Source organism: Pangasianodon hypophthalmus, chromosome 3 (assembly GCF_027358585.1).
Source record: "Pangasianodon hypophthalmus isolate fPanHyp1 chromosome 3, fPanHyp1.pri, whole genome shotgun sequence".
Taxonomy (NCBI): Eukaryota; Metazoa; Chordata; class Actinopteri; order Siluriformes; family Pangasiidae; genus Pangasianodon; species Pangasianodon hypophthalmus.
The window spans coordinates 2,205,444-2,222,972 of NC_069712.1; the positions used below are offsets into that span (position 1 = coordinate 2,205,444).

The 17,529-nt window shown below is 44.3% G+C and overlaps 2 protein-coding genes across 3 annotated transcripts; one reads left to right on the forward strand and one right to left on the reverse strand.

The window, feature by feature from the left end:
• Positions 1-1,899: 1,899 nt before the first annotated feature.
• zfp91 (ZFP91 zinc finger protein, atypical E3 ubiquitin ligase) lies at positions 1,900-11,643 on the forward strand. The gene is made up of 12 exons (XM_034302856.2): positions 1,900-3,043; positions 5,707-5,741; positions 5,840-5,947; positions 6,103-6,136; positions 6,828-6,935; positions 7,301-7,387; positions 7,496-7,663; positions 8,272-8,322; positions 8,447-8,525; positions 8,867-8,981; positions 9,507-9,606; positions 10,602-11,643. Exons 1-12 carry the CDS (start codon positions 2,646-2,648, stop codon positions 11,401-11,403), a joined length of 2,085 nt encoding a protein of 694 aa, XP_034158747.2. The 5' UTR covers positions 1,900-2,645; the 3' UTR covers positions 11,404-11,643.
• On the reverse strand, positions 8,846-16,027 carry si:ch211-113e8.11 (uncharacterized). Of its 2 annotated transcripts, XM_053232421.1 has the most exons (3): positions 15,822-16,027; positions 14,739-15,421; positions 8,846-8,989 (listed from the first exon to the last, which is right to left on the reverse strand). In XM_053232421.1, exons 1-2 carry the CDS (start codon positions 15,893-15,895, stop codon positions 14,773-14,775), a joined length of 723 nt encoding a protein of 240 aa, XP_053088396.1. In that variant the 5' UTR covers positions 15,896-16,027; the 3' UTR covers positions 8,846-8,989; positions 14,739-14,772. The 2 variants fall into 2 exon arrangements, with proteins under 2 accessions (XP_053088396.1, XP_026766839.2); XM_026911038.3 differs by lacking the exon at positions 8,846-8,989 and having other exon boundaries at positions 12,839-15,421.
• Between the last annotated feature and the right edge of the window lie 1,502 nt (positions 16,028-17,529).

Here is a 17,529-nt window from a genome sequence, read left to right on the forward strand (position 1 = left end):
AGTTGAATTATGGTTTTAAAAAAAAATCAAGTTTTAACCAAAATTTTGTTTTTCTACCAATAATATAAGAAAATATAAATATATTTTAGAAAAATGATGTGGAAATGTGGATTTTATTTTGGTTATTTTCTAACCTTGCCTTGGCGTCTGGTACAGTAAGCAAGGAGCCAGTTTGAGAAACGCAGTCATTCTGAGTAAAGACGTCTAAAACCTCCATAGCTGAGTGTGAATTTCTCACGATACGATAATGTTTTTGGAGAGTTACGTCATAGCGAAATAACCATAATCCTAACTGATTCAGTCTGTGATCAGATAGCGGCTATCAAAACGTCAGCTCCGTCACACCATCATCAAAACAGAGAAGAGCGCTTACACACACTGTACAGGCGACAATGCACAACGTTTTAAAATGGTGAAATGACCTGATAGGAAGACTTTAATAACATGAAACTGAATGAATGAATGAATGAATGAATGAATGACGCTCGGAAACTTTTCTATGACCCACAACTTTTCGGCATTGAGGGCGTGTGTCAATAACGTGACGTCACGGCGGCCAGCGGTACGAATGCGATGCCTACAACAGAAGGTAAGGTTGAAGTGGTCATTTTGCGTGGCAGCTGTTCAGCTGTACAGCTGATGATACAAAAATAAAATAAAAACAAAAGAAGTTCTCATGCCATCCAATATTTTTTCCAGACCAAAATCACTTGAACACACACACACACACATACACACATACACACACAAAACGTCATAATCACGTCCTCGTTTCAGGGCCGTAACCACCAGAGACACTGAGCGGGACAATAATCAGATGGCCAAATTGTCCCCCTGCAATATTTGATATTTTTAATGCTGCTCTGCTGAACTCCATTATGCACCACTATGTACGTTTTTAAGATGACAAAAAGTTTAAAAAGTTGTTAGGGTTTTGGTCAAAAATGTTTAAGATGGCCAATCAAATCAAAGAAGCCACGCGACGCTTCAGTTTTAACGGTGAAAGAGTGCGAGGTAAGATGTAAAGTAGTTAAGTTTAATTTAATTTTACAACTATTTTAGGATAGAAGCGTTAAACGACCGACAGTAATATCCAGGGATGCAAACATTTACGTGACTGGTGTAATGTAATGCGATATTGTCACATAACAAGAAACATGAGACAAGAAGCATTAACAGAGCTGTTTTCAGCACGTTAGGAATAAGATTAAGAATGAATGTGTGTGTGTGTGTGTGTGTCTGTGTGTGTGTGTGTGTGTGTGTGTGTGTATAAAAAATTGGGCCTTTATTGTAAACATAAAAAAATTGGGCCTTTATTACATAAAGAACCAAAAAGGACCATTACATCTGTGTGGATAAAAAAAACCCCAATGCCTTGGCGCGTGATGTCATATCCTGTTTCCGCCCATATTCGCAGAGTCTCTGAACAAAATGTCGCATGCTGAATGTCTAATGTGACCGCCCCTTTAATGAAATGTGGAAAAATAAATCAAGGGAATGGAAAATTAAATGATATTGTATAAATGATACCAGGAATGATGAAGGAAGAAAAGCTGAAATGCGGCGAGGAGTTTGTTTACGGCGACGGCGTGCGTAACTAGGCAACAGCGTTCTCTTCCTTTACATGACGTGTTAGTGTTAATGTCCCAGTGCTTTTGGACGCAGAGGTGGTTCCGGCTTTGCCGCATACACACAAACATCTGAGGTCTGAGGAGGACCTGAAGGCTGCATGAGTGTGAAGGGGCGGTCACACTAGACTTTCAGCATGCAACATTTCTATATGGGCGGAAACAGGATATGACATCACACGTCAAGGCGCTGTTTTTTTTAAATCCACGCATCATGCTCATATGTTTCAGTGTTAAAATATAGCATCTGTTCCTGTGTGCAGCGACACCGCAGTCCAGGCAGCTTCTCTTTTCATGTTATATTCGTTTAAAGCTGCGTTGTATAAAACGGGATATTGCGACACCGCTAGAATCAGTGCTTCCTCCATCTTGGATTCTCTGAAGAGCTCACGCCGTGACGTGTCGATCTTCTATTGGTCTTGACGTGATACGAATTCGCAGGTCAGAGTTCACCAGACTTGAACTTTCAAGCGCGACGAAATGTGAAACTTCTTCGCATGAGCTTGCGTTTCCGTTCTCCAGCATTCGCATGCATGTGAATGGAAGTCAGCGGAACTGAAAAGTGTAGTGTGAGCGCGGCTTGAGTGTGAGTGAGAGTTTGCTTACCGCGGCTTTAATGTAAACGCGGATCCGTGCAGCTGAGTGTCGCTCGTGAGCCTCCGCCGCTCAGCGCGCGCTTAAAGGAGACGCAACAAAGCCAAGATGAGGTCCGAGCCGCCCGGTTCTCGCCTACAGCCCGGTTTACTATCGCTTTAAGAGCAGACTAACACCGTCTCTGCGTCTTTAAAAGATGCTTTTTGCAGAGTTCTAACTAAGTTTGTCAGTTAATCAGAAATACAGAACAGAAAGACGGAGAGAAACCGGGGCTCGAGGAGGACTCGGTGAAACATGTTTGTGTGGAGGATCAGGGCCTTTAACGAGCAAAGTGTTTCAGAATTTTATACCGTATTCATGAGTTCATGTCCGATTGGATTAATTAAAAACAATTAAACCGAGGATTGTTGTTTGTTTCGGGGGATGATGGAAGTGCAGCGTGTGGATAAAAAAGAGAAGCGGGAGGAAGAAGACGAGGCCGCGCTCACATCCCCGGACTCGAGTGTGACCCGCACGCCGCGCAGGGCGCTCCGAGGCCGGGCGGCGACTCGAGCGAACTCCGCCGCTCCGCCTGCTTCATCCCCGGACACGAACGGAACCCCGAGTGCGGCGGGATCCGGCCGGGTGCTGCGTGACCGCTCCACGAGATCCGTCCCTGTGTGGAGGAGGAGAGACCTCGGAGTGGAGCAGGACGACGACGATGATGATGATGATGATGAAGAGGAGGAGGAGGAAGCAGAAGCGGAAGCTCGCCGCCGGAGGAAGACAGCGTGTCCGCGGCGCAGGAGGAACGCAGAGGCGGCCAGAGACAGCAAAGCTCCGTACGGGAACATGAGCTGCACCAACACACTGACATGCATGAGAGAACTTCCTGTCATTAAAGCTCAGGCTCCAGGCACTGCAGAAGGTTGCTGTGAGGAGTGAGGAGCGGAGTGAGGAGTAGGGTGAGGAGCGGAGTGAGGAGCACTGTGTGGAGCAGAGTGAAGGAGTGAGGAGCGAAGAGCTGAGTGAGGAGTAGAGGGAGGAGCGAAGAGCGGAGTGAGGAGCTGAGTGAGGGAGTGAGGAGTAGAGGGAGGAGCTGAGGGAGTGAGGAGTAGAGGGAGGAGCTGAGGGAGTGAGGAGTAGAGGGAGGAGCTGAGGGAGTGAGGAGTAGAGGGAGGAGCTGAGTGGGGAGCAGAGTGGGGAGCAGAGTGAGGAGCTGAGTGAGGAGCGGAGTGAGGAGCGGAGTGAGGAGCAGAGTGAGGAGCTGAGTGAGGAGCTGAGTGAGGAGCAGAGTGAGGAGCGGAGTGAGGAGTGGAGGGAGGAGCTGAGTGGGGAGCGGAGTGAGTGAGTGAGGAGCTGAGTGAGGAGCGGAGGGAGGAGTGGAGTGAGGAGCGGAGTGAGGAGCAGAGTGAGGAGCAGAGTGAGGAGCTGAGTGAGGAGTGGAGTGAGGAGCGGAGTGAGGAGCAGAGTGAGGAGCAGAGTGAGGAGCAGAGTGAGGAGCTGAGTGAGGAGTGGGGAGCGGAGTGAGGGATTGAGGAGCGGAGGGAGGAGCGGAGTGAGGAGCGGAGTGAGGAGTAGAGGGAGGAGCTGAGGGAGTGAGGAGTAGAGGGAGGAGCTGAGTGGGGAGCAGAGTGAGGAGCTGAGTGAGGAGTGGAGTGAGGAGCGGAGTGAGGAGCAGAGTGAGGAGCAGAGTGAGGAGCTGAGTGAGGAGTGGGGAGCGGAGTGAGGGATTGAGGAGCGGAGTGAGGAGCGGAGTGAGGAGCGGAGTGAGGAGCTGAGTGGGGAGCTGAGTGGGGAGCTGAGTGAGGAGCTGAGTGAGGAGCTGAGTGAGGAGCGGAGTGAGGAGCGGAGGGAGGAGCGGAGTGAGGAGTAGAGTGAGGAGCGAAGAGCAAAGTGAGGAGCTGAGTGAGAAGTAGAGTGAGGAGCTGGTGCTTCTGGAAGTTCTCTTAAAGAGCAGTGGGTTGGGAAGCAAGAACCTTCCCCTAATTCAGATCATTCCCTCAGTACCACTCCCTTCAGTCTGTAGAGTAATATTCAGATGTTTCCCAGACAGTAAGATGTCCAGAAGATGTCTGGATGATTATAGCTACAGTGATTATTTATACGAAATAATAGAAGTGTTTACACACTCGGAGGACGAGTTAGTGTGTGTCTGCGGTAGCTGATGCGCTGCAGTGGCTGAGCTGCGTTACTGGAAGATTTAGCGCATGCCATGCTTGGGAGGTGCTCTTTCACTGTTAGTCGTTTTCAGCTCTCTGTGAGCGTTGCCTTTTATAGAGTTTTGTGGGCGTGGCTAAATGTGTTGTGGTAATTTATTTTAGCTGTTTATAACATAACATATCCATGCGAGTATGAAGAAAATCAGTGTTTTTGTATATCTGGGATGAATTTTAAGTTTGGCCTTGAAAATAGTCGTCAAGTGGTTTTTATTGTCATTTCAGCCAAATACAGCTGGTTAGTACACAGTGAAACGAAACGACGTTCCTCCAGGACCATGATGCTACAAAAAACAAACACAGAACGACAAGAGACTACAGACATTTACATAAAGTGCACACGCAAACAGCACAAGATGGTACAATAACTACTAAAACAAAGACAATAGGGACAGTAAGAGACAGTGCAGCGCCGACTAGCACACAGTTCTAGTGTGAAAGTGAATCAGATATAAGAATAGTGCAAAAGAGTAAGAAGATAAGTTGCTGTAAATGTAAACATAAGGAGTAGCAGCTGGGTAGAGAGTATAAAAAATTATATACAGTATTTTATAAATATTGTAGCAGCAAAAATGCTGGTAGTGAATACAGAGAGAGTAGGATGGTGTTCAGTTGTGTGTGTGTGTGTGTGTGTGTGTGTGTGTGTGATATTTACACAGAACTTTACTAAAAGACTGATAATGAGGCACAGAAAAAGTTTGTGTGTAACATACAGCTCACATCATCACAAACTGCTTTGATTTTTTTTTTATTATAAAATATTTTTATTATTATTTATTGCTGTAGGTTTTAATCGTTAGTAGGTTATATATGGAAGCTATACGCATAAGTGTTGCTCTTCTGATAAGACCTCGTGGGCGTTGTGTACATTTTATTGCCTGTAAAGGGAACAGGAAATGAAGATACACTGCCCTTATAGAGTGTTTGTACTTTCAGTGGAAATATAAATGTAGGTCAAGTACAAGTATGAATCACAGAAATGTTATATTTAGCAATAAGGACTGCGTATACAAAGCTAATTATACTTACTGACCCTTTAAGATAAGACTTATTTCCGTTTTAATCCAAACAAGTGTGTGTGTTAGCTGTTGAGTCGACTGTATTAAAGAAGGAAACACTAAAATGTTCAGTCAGGACTGATTCGGGGGTGTGTGTGTGTGTGTGTGTGTGTGTGTGTGTGAGAGCATATGTGAAAATTATGTTTAGGACTGTCACCATTTCGTATTTTATTCTACTCAGGTGATAATATTCCTCCACCTGTGTGTGTTCTCTCTCTCGTCTCTCAGGTGTGGAGAAAGTAAGGACACTGCAGGCACTCGAGGTAACTCTGGAGGAAAACGAGTGTATGATCATCTTTGTTTATACTGAAAAACGATGTAAGCATGCGGACTCATTTTATTTCTCTTTCCCCGGGAGCAGCTGGAAGCAGGCGAGCACAGAGCCGCAGCAGAACGCCGGCGTCTCGGGGACTTCGGGGTTCAGCACGGGTTGTGTGTAAGAGCGAACCGGAGACGGAGACCGCCTGCGGTACGAGCAGTGTCATGTGACTGTGTACTGACACGCCTCTACGCCATCCATCAGAGCGTGGACTAGAGGGGTGCCAATACTTTGTGCAGTGTAGGAGATGGGCATAAATGTGTTTCATGTGTAATTTCTGATTTATTATGATCTCATTTCTGCAGCGGAAGAAAATAAAACAGCTGAGAAGAAGACAAGGTACATCCTTATACTTATCAGTAATGAACTCTCTCTCTCTCTCTCTCTCTCTCTCTCTCTCTCTCTCTCTCTGTCTGTGTCTCTGTCTCTCTCTCTCTCTCTCTCTCCCCCTGTCTCTCTCTCTCTCTCTCTCTCTCTCTCTCCCTCTCTCTCCCTGTCTGTCTCTCTCTCTGTCTTAATCAATCTCTCTCTGTCTCTATCTTTCTCTCACTGTTTCTCTCTTTCTCTCGGTCTCCTGCTCTCACTGTCTCTCCCTCTCTATTGCTCTCGGTCTGTCTATCTCTTTCTCAATCTCTCTCCATCCATCTCTCTAGCTTAGTCTCACTCTTCTCTCCCACTCAGTCTGCCTGTCTCTCTCTCTCTCTCTCTCTCTCTCTCTCTCTCTATTGTCACCACACTGATACTCTGTCACTACTTGTGAAATATCAGAGCATTTAAGAAGAGAGCTGTCAATCAAACATGTTAGTTAGAATATTAGATCACGTCCGTATGGTCAGTTTTCAGCTCTGCTTTGTGTTTAAAACAACACTCAGGTTTGTTATGATAGAAAACATAAAATCTGTTCTAAACATAAAAATTTAGAAAAAAACGCCACCATTCGTTAGACACGATGAAGAATTTCAGAGCAGACAAAAGTCCTGTGATCATGTTCAGTTAATTAACGTTTGATCATTTTTCTGTTTTTCCTCAGCACTGAGAAGAAGAGTGAAGTAAAGGAGGATGAGGTGCTGCTGGGTGAGGAAGATCCTCCCTTCACCGACAACCCGAAAGACAGAACGTACGAGCCTCGGGCCCAGAGGTACATCACTGTGTACACACACACACACACACACACAGGGCTGATGCTGATATTGCTAAGAAGGAAAATAAAAAGTTGTGATTATGTCTGATGATATTTTAATTCCTAAAAATAGAATTAATAACATGCAAGTTTGTTCTGCACGGACCAAGACAGAAACGGTTCTTATGAGAGCAGGAGGATTCTTTTTAAAGGAAGATAAGCCTGTCCAAAATGTCCCTTCTTACCTACAAGTGCATTTACATGATGCTAAACTGGAGGTTAAAGTTACTTGTTAGCTACATTAGCCTCGTAGCTCCAGTGCAGAGCTAAAGAAGCAGAGTTCACACGAGGCTGATGGGCTACGCCGCCGTTTCTGTTTTCAGTGAGGATGACGAGGGTGTCAGCAGTGACGAAGACGTGCCCTTTAAGGACGACCTGAATGACCAGAGCTACGACCCCAAATCTGGGAGGTGTGTGTGAGAGAGAGAGAGAGAGAGAGATGATTAGGAGGTCTGTGTTGTGAAAAATAATAATAATAATAATAATATTAATATATATCACTGATGTGCTTCACGCAGGGAAGGTCAGAAGCCGAGACGCAGAGCTCCTCCACGGCTGAGAGAGAAGAAGGAGAAAGCAGCTGGAGGAGAGAAAGACAAGGAGAAAGAGACGGAGGTGAAGACGGAAGGAGTGGAGATGGCGGACGTGAAGCAGGAGGTTGGAGAGGGAGCAGAGCCGCCCAGGAAGTGAGACACGTTTTAGTAATGATTTACAAAATATCCTGCGCTGAAATGGTTAGTGTGTTCAGATCTCATGTCAATCAAATCCACACTCACCAGTCGTCATGGAGACAGTTAGCATCTCCTCCGTACGGCTTATCCCCGCCTCCAAATTCTGAACTTGCCCTGTGATGGGTGAGGGGAAAGTCTCAGTGCTCAGTGCTCAGTGCTCGCTGAACTGAAGTGCTCTCGCGTGTGAGAGGTTCTCTACACGCTTCCCTGCTCATTTTTAATGACCACGCCCACTGAAATCGCTCTGCACGCTCACGTCAGCCGCCATTCCGCTCTCTATTAAACATAAATCAAGGTAAAGAACGCAGGACAGCTCACAGATCCGAAATGTTCCTCTGCAAGTAGCCCGCAGTAGCGTTTTTCTACCAGAGAGGGCGACGTTACATCCTGACAAAATCCCGTAGCTTGAAGGAAACGCGACCAATGTGATGAAACGGATTCGTACGCTAGCCTCAGAGATGCGATTAGGTCACGTGACGTGATGATGCAATAAATCAGTCGTTTCTTGCTTGTCACTGATTTCATTATTACTTCTGTTTGATCCTCTGGCTCTGATCCTGCAGGAGAGGGCGACGAAGAAAAGACGACAAAAGCCCCCGACTTCCCAAGAGAAGGTAAGAATATCCGATGACAGAAGGGCAAAAAGAACGTCATCACTGACGGTGTGACTGACGTGATGAATTAAAACGTGTGTGTGTGTGTGTGTGTGTGTGTGTGTGTGTGTGTGTGTGCGTGCAGGAAGAAGCCGCCGGTGCAGTACGTGCGCTGTGAGATGGAGGGATGTGGAACGGTTCTCGCTCATCCACGCTACCTGCAGGTGTGTGTTAGAGAACCGAGAGACTTTTATATAACATTTTACAAAATATTTACTCTCTCTCCCTCTCTCTCTCTCTCTCTCTCTCTCTCTGTCTTTCTCTCTCTGTCTTTCTCTCTCTGTCTCTCTCTCTCTGTCTTTCTCTCTCTGTCTTTCTCTCTCTGTCTCTCTCTCTCTGTCTTTCTCTCTCTGTCTCTCTCTCTCTGTCTTTCTCTCTCTGTCTTTCTCTCTTTCTCTCTCTCTGTCTTTCTCTGTCTCTGTCTCTCTCTGTCTCTGTCTCTCTCTCTCTCTCTCTCTCTCTCTGTCTCTGTCTCTGTCTCTCTCTCTCTCTCTCTCTCTCTCAGCATCACATTAAATATCAGCACTTAATGAAGAAGAAGTATGTGTGTCCTCACCCGTCCTGCGGCCGTCTCTTCCGCCTTCAGAAACAGTTACTGCGTCACGCCAAACACCACACAGGTACGAAACTACAAACGGAAACAAAAAAAATAACAAAAAATTCGCATCTTCCTTTGGATTCTTTCCCTGACAACAATCAGTATAGCAGTATTTGCTTGCTAGCTAAGGGGCGGGGCCAATCATAGACACGCCCAGTGTGTTATATCGCTATTATTTGAGACACTCTGGAGAATAAGTATCTCATTATCTCTGAATATCACTACTGTAAACTGTATAAACACTGTGTGTGTGTGTGTAGGAGTCATGACATCCTTGTAAACAGTTTTTAAATCCACAACGTTTAGAAAAGTGGAAGTTTGAGATTTCGGTAGATTTGTTTGGTGTTTAAGATTCACGTACGCACATGCTGGAGTGGATCAGCCTTAATAAATAAATAAATAAATAAGTAAAGAAAGAAAGCAAGTCTGTTTGAAGAGTGCTAAACAGGAAGTGAAGCAGAGCACACAGATTTAAATCATGTTCTGAAGATTGTGTACATTTTGTGTGCGTGTGTGTGTGTGTGTGTGTGTGTGTGTGTGTGTGTAGATCAGAGGGACTACATCTGTGAGTTCTGCGCACGTGCGTTTAAGAGCTCTCACAACCTCGCTGTGCACCGCATGATACACACTGGAGAGAAACCACTGCAGTGAGTCTCGCACACACACACACACACACACACACCCTTATTCAGGTTTATGGAGTAAGATACTCTTATATATATATATATATATATATATAGCTGGATTACGCATCACATTTAAGATCACAGGTTTAATAGCAGTTATGAATATTAATTAGTGTGTAATGAATATTAATGAGTGTTTATGAATCCCAAATAAATATAAATAAATTGTGTACGATTATCTAATCAATCTCAAATGATTCCTTTCTGAATCTGTAAATGAATCACAAGTGAACTGTGTGAAGGAATCATGTCACAAATGACTCTTTTATGAATCAGAAATGAATCGTGTATGAATGACGTTATGAATGTCGACTGATCTGCTTCTGAATGTATTAATTCCAAATGAATTTCATATTAAAATAAGACATTAAATGAATTTAAATAAATCGTGTATTAATCACAAATGAATCGCATATGAATCAGAAGTGAATCACATGTGAAGAGCAGCGTCTCGACCCGACGTACGTGTATTGGTAGTGATGTCACTGATATTTAACTGTGAGCACGTTTATCACAGCACGAGAGATCGAGTTGTGCCGCATGAGCAGTTTTTTGAGATAGTCGTCACTGCAGAACCAGAATCCAGGGGGTGGAGCTGGACCTGATCCAACTCCTCCTGTAAATCTAACCCCATAACCCTTGAGATGCTCTACAACATGGAACGGTGTACTCCAGTTGCCCCCTGGACTTGTGGTTCCACTCTGCTTAGGTAGGAGGAGCTGGATCATCTGGATCAGGTCCAACTCCACCCCTTAGACTTTTGGTTCTGCAGCGAATCTCAGTTTTCCTGTTACATTTCTTAATCCACGTAAATGTCCGACATCTTCATTCCCAAATTGTTTTTAAATGAAATCTGGGCTTCTTGTTCACTATATACGCTCCCTACACAGGGTGTAAAATTGCTACGTAGTTTATCCGTGTCTCGTCTCGTCTCGCTCTCTCTCTCCGTGCTGCAGGTGCGAGATCTGCGGCTTCACCTGTCGTCAGAAAGCGTCTCTGAACTGGCACATGAAGAAGCACGACGCAGACGCCTCCTACCAGTTCTCCTGCGCCATCTGCGGCAAGAAGTTCGAGAAGAAGGACAGCGTAGTGGCTCACAAGGCCAAGAGCCACCCGGAGGTCCTGATCGCCGAGGCTCTCGCCGCAAACGCCGGCGCTCTGGTCACCACGGCGACGCCGACCACCACTCACGTGACCCCGGTGGGCGTCGGCCCCGTCATGCTGCTGGAACAGGAGCAGTCGCTGCACACCATGCAGGTGCCCGTCACTCTCGCGCTGCCCTCTACAGACGAGGCTAAGAGTGAAGCGGAAGTGGGCGGAGCCTCGGCGTCACACCCGACTTCTTCCAATCAGACGCTGCATTTTGTCTCCGCCCCCGTGTCCCAGCAACAGCTGTCCGTTCAGGCTTCTCCACAGATCGTTCACATGACCTTCACCACTCTTTCGCACCCGTCTCAGCAGCTCCCCCTGCTGTCCGTCACGCATCAGCTGCCCCCGAGCACTAGCTCCGCCCCTTCCGTCTCACTCCTCCCACAGATCACTTCTGTGGCTTTCACCGCTGATCCTGCACCTCCTCCGTCATCCTCCGCCTCCTCTCCTCCTCCACCTCCTCCTCCTCAGGCTGAGAGGAAAGAGGGCGGGGCACTCTGGGAGGGCGGGACTGGGAATGTGGGTGGGGTTTGGGAAGCGGCCGGGGCCGGCGAGGCGCAGGTTGTGACGGACAGCTCAGACGGGACGATCCAACACAGACTGATGTAGGGAAGGAAGAATTTCACCTCGGAATGAATTTGCAGAGGAAAGACAAGGACACTAGGCACCTCGTGTCGGAATTACACAACAGAGATTACGTTTATCTTCTCAGACATGCAAATTAGCCGTTTCTATAGCAACACACACAACGGACAAGTGGATACACTGAACGTACAATAGCTAGCAGTTAGCAAAGGCGTGTTTTAGCATCTTTGATGGGTTCTTTTTTTTTTTTTTTTTTTTTTTTTTTTTAGATAGAAAGTAAATGCTATTGGCTAAAAATGTAAACTACCCAAAACTATTAATGCTCCTCATACGCAGGGAACGACGGGAATATGATCCTCACTGCCTTTAACTGTCGTGACACAAGTTTCTGAGACGTGAAGCTGCGTGTTGCTGTAATTCCGACACGTCCTGAAGGTGCTGTTGCTCCTCCTCCTCCTCCTCCTCAGTGAACTTCCTCCGAATTTAAACTCTACAGGACTTTAAATCTATCGTGTGTATTCAAATTCAATTTTGCTAGGTTTGTAGATGTGTGTGTGTGTGTGTGTGTGTGTGTGTGTGTGTGTGTCTCAGAATGTTGTCCTGATGTTTTTTTTTTGTTTTGTACATAAACACTTTTAGTCTTCAAACTGCTTTTTTTTTTTTTTGGATGTTTAATTTTTCACGTGTCCATTTCGGTTTAATGGAGTTAATTTTCGAATCCTTTTTGTAAGTTTTTATTCTTTCTTTCTGTAAATTTTTTTAAGTAAATCTCCAAACAAGGCATATGATAACCTTATAACAGGCCACTAATAGAATTCTAATAGACATGTAATAATGTTTTCTCTTTAATCGTACACCGTATTGGGACGGGGAGGGGGGTATTTATTAAAGCCACATGTCTCTCTTTACCCACGTATCTTAAAGGAACTGTTTGGCTAAACTGGTAGCTGTACGCTTTCCTTAGTTGTAAGCAGCATTAGCCTTTCATAGCTCTAATGAAAAAGGAAACATTCTTCATCACTGGAGCAAACCTTAATGTCATAGGAGAAAATATAACAACAGTCTTGACCCTTGACCTTAGTTCCTGTAGATTGAAACTTTTTCCACAATACTAACATTTTATTCCTTAATTAGACAATTACAGAAAGGAACTGTGAACAATAATGAAGGTCACGCAGCGATAAAACTGTTAGATTTAAAAAATCATTTCATGCTACACAGTTATACAAAAAAAAAAGAAAGAAAGCAGGATAGATTTGAACAGGTTCCACGTTTTATAAATCTCTCCGTTTTACTAACCATGTACAATAAACATGTCTACACTCCACTTCCTTCCGTCTCTCTCTGTATGTGTGTAAACAGGAAGTAAATAATGGCACCCCTCTGCAGTCACTGTGCATCCTGCTAATAAACACTGAAGAAGAAGGACAGGCTCTCATGTTTTTACATTTTTTTATTATTTCTCCATGTGTTTAAAAAAAAAAAAAAAAAAGTCATCATATTTTCTGAACATAAATCTGGAAATCTGACTACAGCTTTAAGACCTCATCTTACTCTGGTCTGATTTTGTTTTTTTTAAATCAAACAATGATACTTTTATTGTGCATTTAAACACAATCAGTGTGATATTACTTTACAATCTGTTCCTCTAAATGAGTGTGTACCATGTTGTATAATCACGTGACCTCGCATCCTACAAAGCCATGACCTTTTTCACAACCTTTTTAAAAGCATTTTTAAGAAGAGTTAGCAGTAATAATGGACGATACGACGGCTGATCCAGGACCAGCTCTAATTCTTATAAAGTTATGTCTTTGTCTGTGCTGCTAAACTGTTATGAATGTTATGAAGCACTTTTTTGACGTTAGAAAACAACAATAATGCACGTGATCTACACAAAACATGAGGCAACAAAAGGAAAGACTGAACCACTAAAACAGTGTGACGTCGGTTAGCGACGTGTCGTTTGTAAAAGCGAACGGCAGACGGCTCTCTGAACCGGAGCTGACTCACATGTGAGAGCTGAGCTTGTCCTTATTTTTTTTGTAGGAAAGTTGAAGGTGTTGTTTTTACACTGTAATTTATTCAAAATGCTTCTACAGAAAGATGAAACAGTGAAACAGTTTCAGCCGTCGTTAGACGTCAGAAACTTCAACTGGTTTAGGAAAACGAGTTGTAACGAGTCATTTAGGAGCTGAAAGAGTCGACTCTTTATTGCTGAGATGAGTCAAATGATCTGACTCACTGAAACGAGTCGGACATTACCATCACTAACGTCAGACAGTGATCAGACTAATATCAGTCAGTTATCAGACTCGTGTCCTAGAGACAGAAATAAAGTCAGACTGTGCTCGTGTTGATTAGAAAAGCTAATGATCGTGTAGTCCTGCTGTAGAGCTGCACTGAATTCTGCGCTTAGTCAATCACTGAACGATGTTCAGCACCAGATATTATATTACAACATACTGATGTCTAAAAGTTCAGCGCTGAAGCTGCTTGTTGTTTTTTCCTCAAAATGAACTGAACAGGTTTTGACAAATTATGATAAGTTTCACTCGCATGTGTTAGTGTTTATTGCCTCTGTGTGAGTCTGAGTGAAGGGGGTGTGGCCTCTGTGTGAGTCTGAGTGAAGGAGGTGTGGCCTCTGTGTGAGTCTCAGTGAAGGGGGTGTGGCCTCTGTGTGAGTCACAGTGAAGGAAGTGTGGCCTCTGTGTGAGTCACAGTGAAGGGGGTGTGGCTTCTGTGTGAGTCTCCGTGAAGGGAGTGTGGCCTCTGTGTCAGTCACAATGAAGAAGGCGTGGCCTCTGTGAGTCTCAGTGAAGGAGGTGTGGCTTCTGTGTGAGTCTCAATGAAGGGGGTGTGGCCTCTGTGTCAGTCTCAGTGAAGGGGGTGTGGCCTCTGTGTCAGTCTGAGTGAAGGAGGTGTGGTCTCTGTGTGTCAGTCTCAGTGAAGGGGGTGTGGCCTCTGTGTGAGTCACAGTGAAGGGGTGTGGCCTCTGTGTCAGTCACAATGAAGAAGGCGTGGCCTCTGTGTGAGTCTTAGTGAAGGAGGTGTGGTCTCTGTGTGTGAGTCTCAGTGAAGGGGGTGTGGCCTCTGTGAGTCACAGTGAAGGGGGTGTGGCCTCTGTGTGAGTCACAGTGAAGGGGGTGTGGTCTCTGTGTGAGTCTCAGTGAAGGGGGTGTGGCCTCTGTGTCAGTCTCAGTGAAGGAGTTATCTTGTATCTAAAATTATCTGCTAAAAACACGCCCTGGATGAAACAGCAATCTTTCACACAGCATCTCACACCTGGGGCAATTTCACACACACACACACACACACACACACACACACACACACACACACACACACACACACTGTACCCTGAGTTCAGATCTTATTGCTCACACCCCGTCTTCACGTGTGTGTGTGTGAGGCGTTGTTCTTCTGCATGGCGTACTGCTTCAGCGCCCGTTTGGGAGGGATGAGACTGTCACTCACTCCCACTCGGTGCTTCTTCCTCCTGCTCTGGTTCTCCTCCTCGTCTTCTCTGTCTCTCTCTTCAGCCGACTCCCCGCAGGCCGGAGTGTGTGTCGCAGCGTTACTCGCGTCCGACTCCGAGACAGCGGGTTCTGCTACGCTCTGCTGCAGGTCGCTGTCGTGCGCAAACTTGCAACGGATTCCGAAACGGCAGCGGCCATCTTTCCTGTAAGCCACACACACCCTCTTCCCTCCGATGTGCGTGGGCCGGGCGTGGGACGTGAGTGGGACGTGTTTCTGGAGCGCGTTGAGTTTCTGTTCATCTCGTTCTTTAAACGGGTTCGTGAACACGCTGCTGCCGGCCGGAACGCAGAACCTCCCCAGAGCAGGCGAAGGCAGTTTATTAGAAGCAGAACCGACTGTGGGAGGAAGCGGGAGCTCTGAGGATGAGGGGACGCTCACTGGAGCACGTTCCTCTTCCTGCTCTTCATCTCGCTCAGACTCTGAACTGGACTCACTGGACGCTGATCCAGATTCCAACAGGAAATTGCGTGATTTCTTCTGAATGGACTCATTCTCCTCATTCCTGCACAGACATTTATTATATATAAAAAAACTACCTCCTGAAGTAACAGAACTTTATGGCCTGCAGTTCAGCATCCTGTAAGCTGTGTGTCTGAATCAGATGCTGAGTCTCTAACAGGTTTCTAACACTGTATGAACAGCAGACTCGGGTAGGGGGCGTGGCCTAAAGTCTAAAGGCGGAAGTGTACATTAAACCTAACTGTCTATAATATAGTTCACATTTAATTCGTGTTTGTTTACATTATTTAGGCACGCACTGTGAATGATGCTAAACTGGTGGCTAGAAGCTTCTATTACCTAGCTAATTAAGTAATTATTAGCCTTGCTATGATTTTATGATGATTATTATTTGATTTTATTATTATTATTATTATTATTATTTGTTATAATCCTGTTCTTACTTTGCTGCTCCGCTCTGTGTTTCCTCTTCATCCTCTGACTCAGAGGAAACTCCGTATCCCACCAGAGAGTTCATTATCTTTATACTTATTTTTAAAAAGTACACAATTATAATTAAAATATATATATATATATGTAGGTATGTATTTATATCATGACTGTCTGTCTTAGCCGTTAAGTTCCTGTTTATGCGGAAGTACGTTCTTCTTCTGCGCTCCTCTGCAGTGTTGACGCATGCGCAATACCGCCATCGTGAGGCTGGTGGTGGAACTGCACCGATTAAACCTACAGTATTTACGTGAATGCCATTTTCTTTTTTTTTTTTCCTGAGGTTTTTAAGTTTTGTTTCATGAACTATGTGCCTATTTTCAAAGAATTAGCTAATAAATAATTAATATATAGAGCTACAGTGTTTGAGTTTAAAATACAAGATCATAAAGAAACAATCATATGTGAGATTTATTCACTTTCTTACATAAAACTCTTACACACACATTTATACACTTTTTTTTCCTGTGATGCTCACATCATTCTTTTTAAAGCTATTCAATCAATCAAATCAAGTAATCATTCTTGTGCGTTCACTGATTTGTCAGTTCTTAATTAAATTCAGTCACCAACATTAATTTATTATAATACCAATATTTTTAAAAGGATCGTTAATTAGATAATTATGTGATTAAAAATGATTACATATTATTTACCAAGATGTTAATGGCTGTTTGTGAAAATTGTGCAGTTTAATTGTAATTGTATTTATTTCAGTGTTAGACTGAGAGAGACAACTGAAAGGCACTGACTCTCTAACCCGCATATTTCAGTGTCTGAACCAGAGGAAACTGAAGAACAAACCGTTTAACCTGGCCCATGAGAAATGTGTGTTTTGGATCTTTTCCCAGCTAAAATATTACGTGAGGGAAGCTCGAGCAGGATAGAGATATCCTGCTGTTAAGAACCAGGGTTTAAGAGCAGATATAACATGACATAATGTGACATAATTTTCCACTTGTTATGGGAAGCCTAAATAAGAGCTGAGCTTGAATTTCATTAAAAGATCATCTGGAGTTCATTTAAGCTCCTGAATCTTGAATTTCTCCCTCAATTCACTGAAACATGTGTAGAGATTACAGTTGAGGTCAAAAGTTTACATCCCCCTTTCAGAATCTGCAAAATGTTAATTATTTTACCAAAATAAGAGGATCATACAAACTGCATGTTATTGTTTATTTAGTGCTGACCTGAATAAGATATTTCACATAAAAGATGTTTACATAAAGTCCACAAGAGAAAATAATAGTTGAATTTATAAAAATGACCCCGTTCAAAAGTTTACATCCCCTTGATTCTTAATACTGTGTTGTTACCTGAATGATCCACAGCCGTGTTTTTTTGTTTACTGATAGTTGTTCATGAGTCCCTTGTTTGTCCTGAACAGTTAAACTGCCTGCTGTTCTTCAGAAAAATCCTTCAGATCCATCTTTTCACACTGAGGACGACTGAGGGACTCATATGCAACTATTACAGAAGGTTCAAACGCTCACTGATGCTCCAGAAGGAAAAAACATGCATTAAGAGCCGGGGGGTGAAAACTTTTTGAATTTGAAGATCAGGGTAAATTTAACTTATTTTGTCTTCTGGGAAACATGTAACTATCTTCTGTAGCCTCTGAAGGGCAGTACTAAATGAAAAAATACGATATTTAGGCAAAAT

Bases quoted from the DNA above. Each gene is read 5' to 3' on its own strand.
- si:ch211-113e8.11 (XM_053232421.1), bottom strand. From the start codon at position 15,895: ATGAACTCTCTGGTGGGATACGGAGTTTCCTCTGAGTCAGAGGATGAA. The intron at 15,422-15,821 runs GTAAGAACAGGA...ATGTCTGTGCAG, and splicing joins ACACAGAGCGGAGCAGCAAA to GAATGAGGAGAATGAGTCCA.
- zfp91 (XM_034302856.2), top strand. From the start codon at position 2,646: ATGATGGAAGTGCAGCGTGTGGATAAAAAAGAGAAGCGGGAGGAAGAA. The intron at 7,388-7,495 runs GTGTGTGTGAGA...TGCTTCACGCAG, and splicing joins TACGACCCCAAATCTGGGAG to GGAAGGTCAGAAGCCGAGAC. The intron at 8,323-8,446 runs GTAAGAATATCC...GTGTGCGTGCAG, and splicing joins CCCCGACTTCCCAAGAGAAG to GAAGAAGCCGCCGGTGCAGT.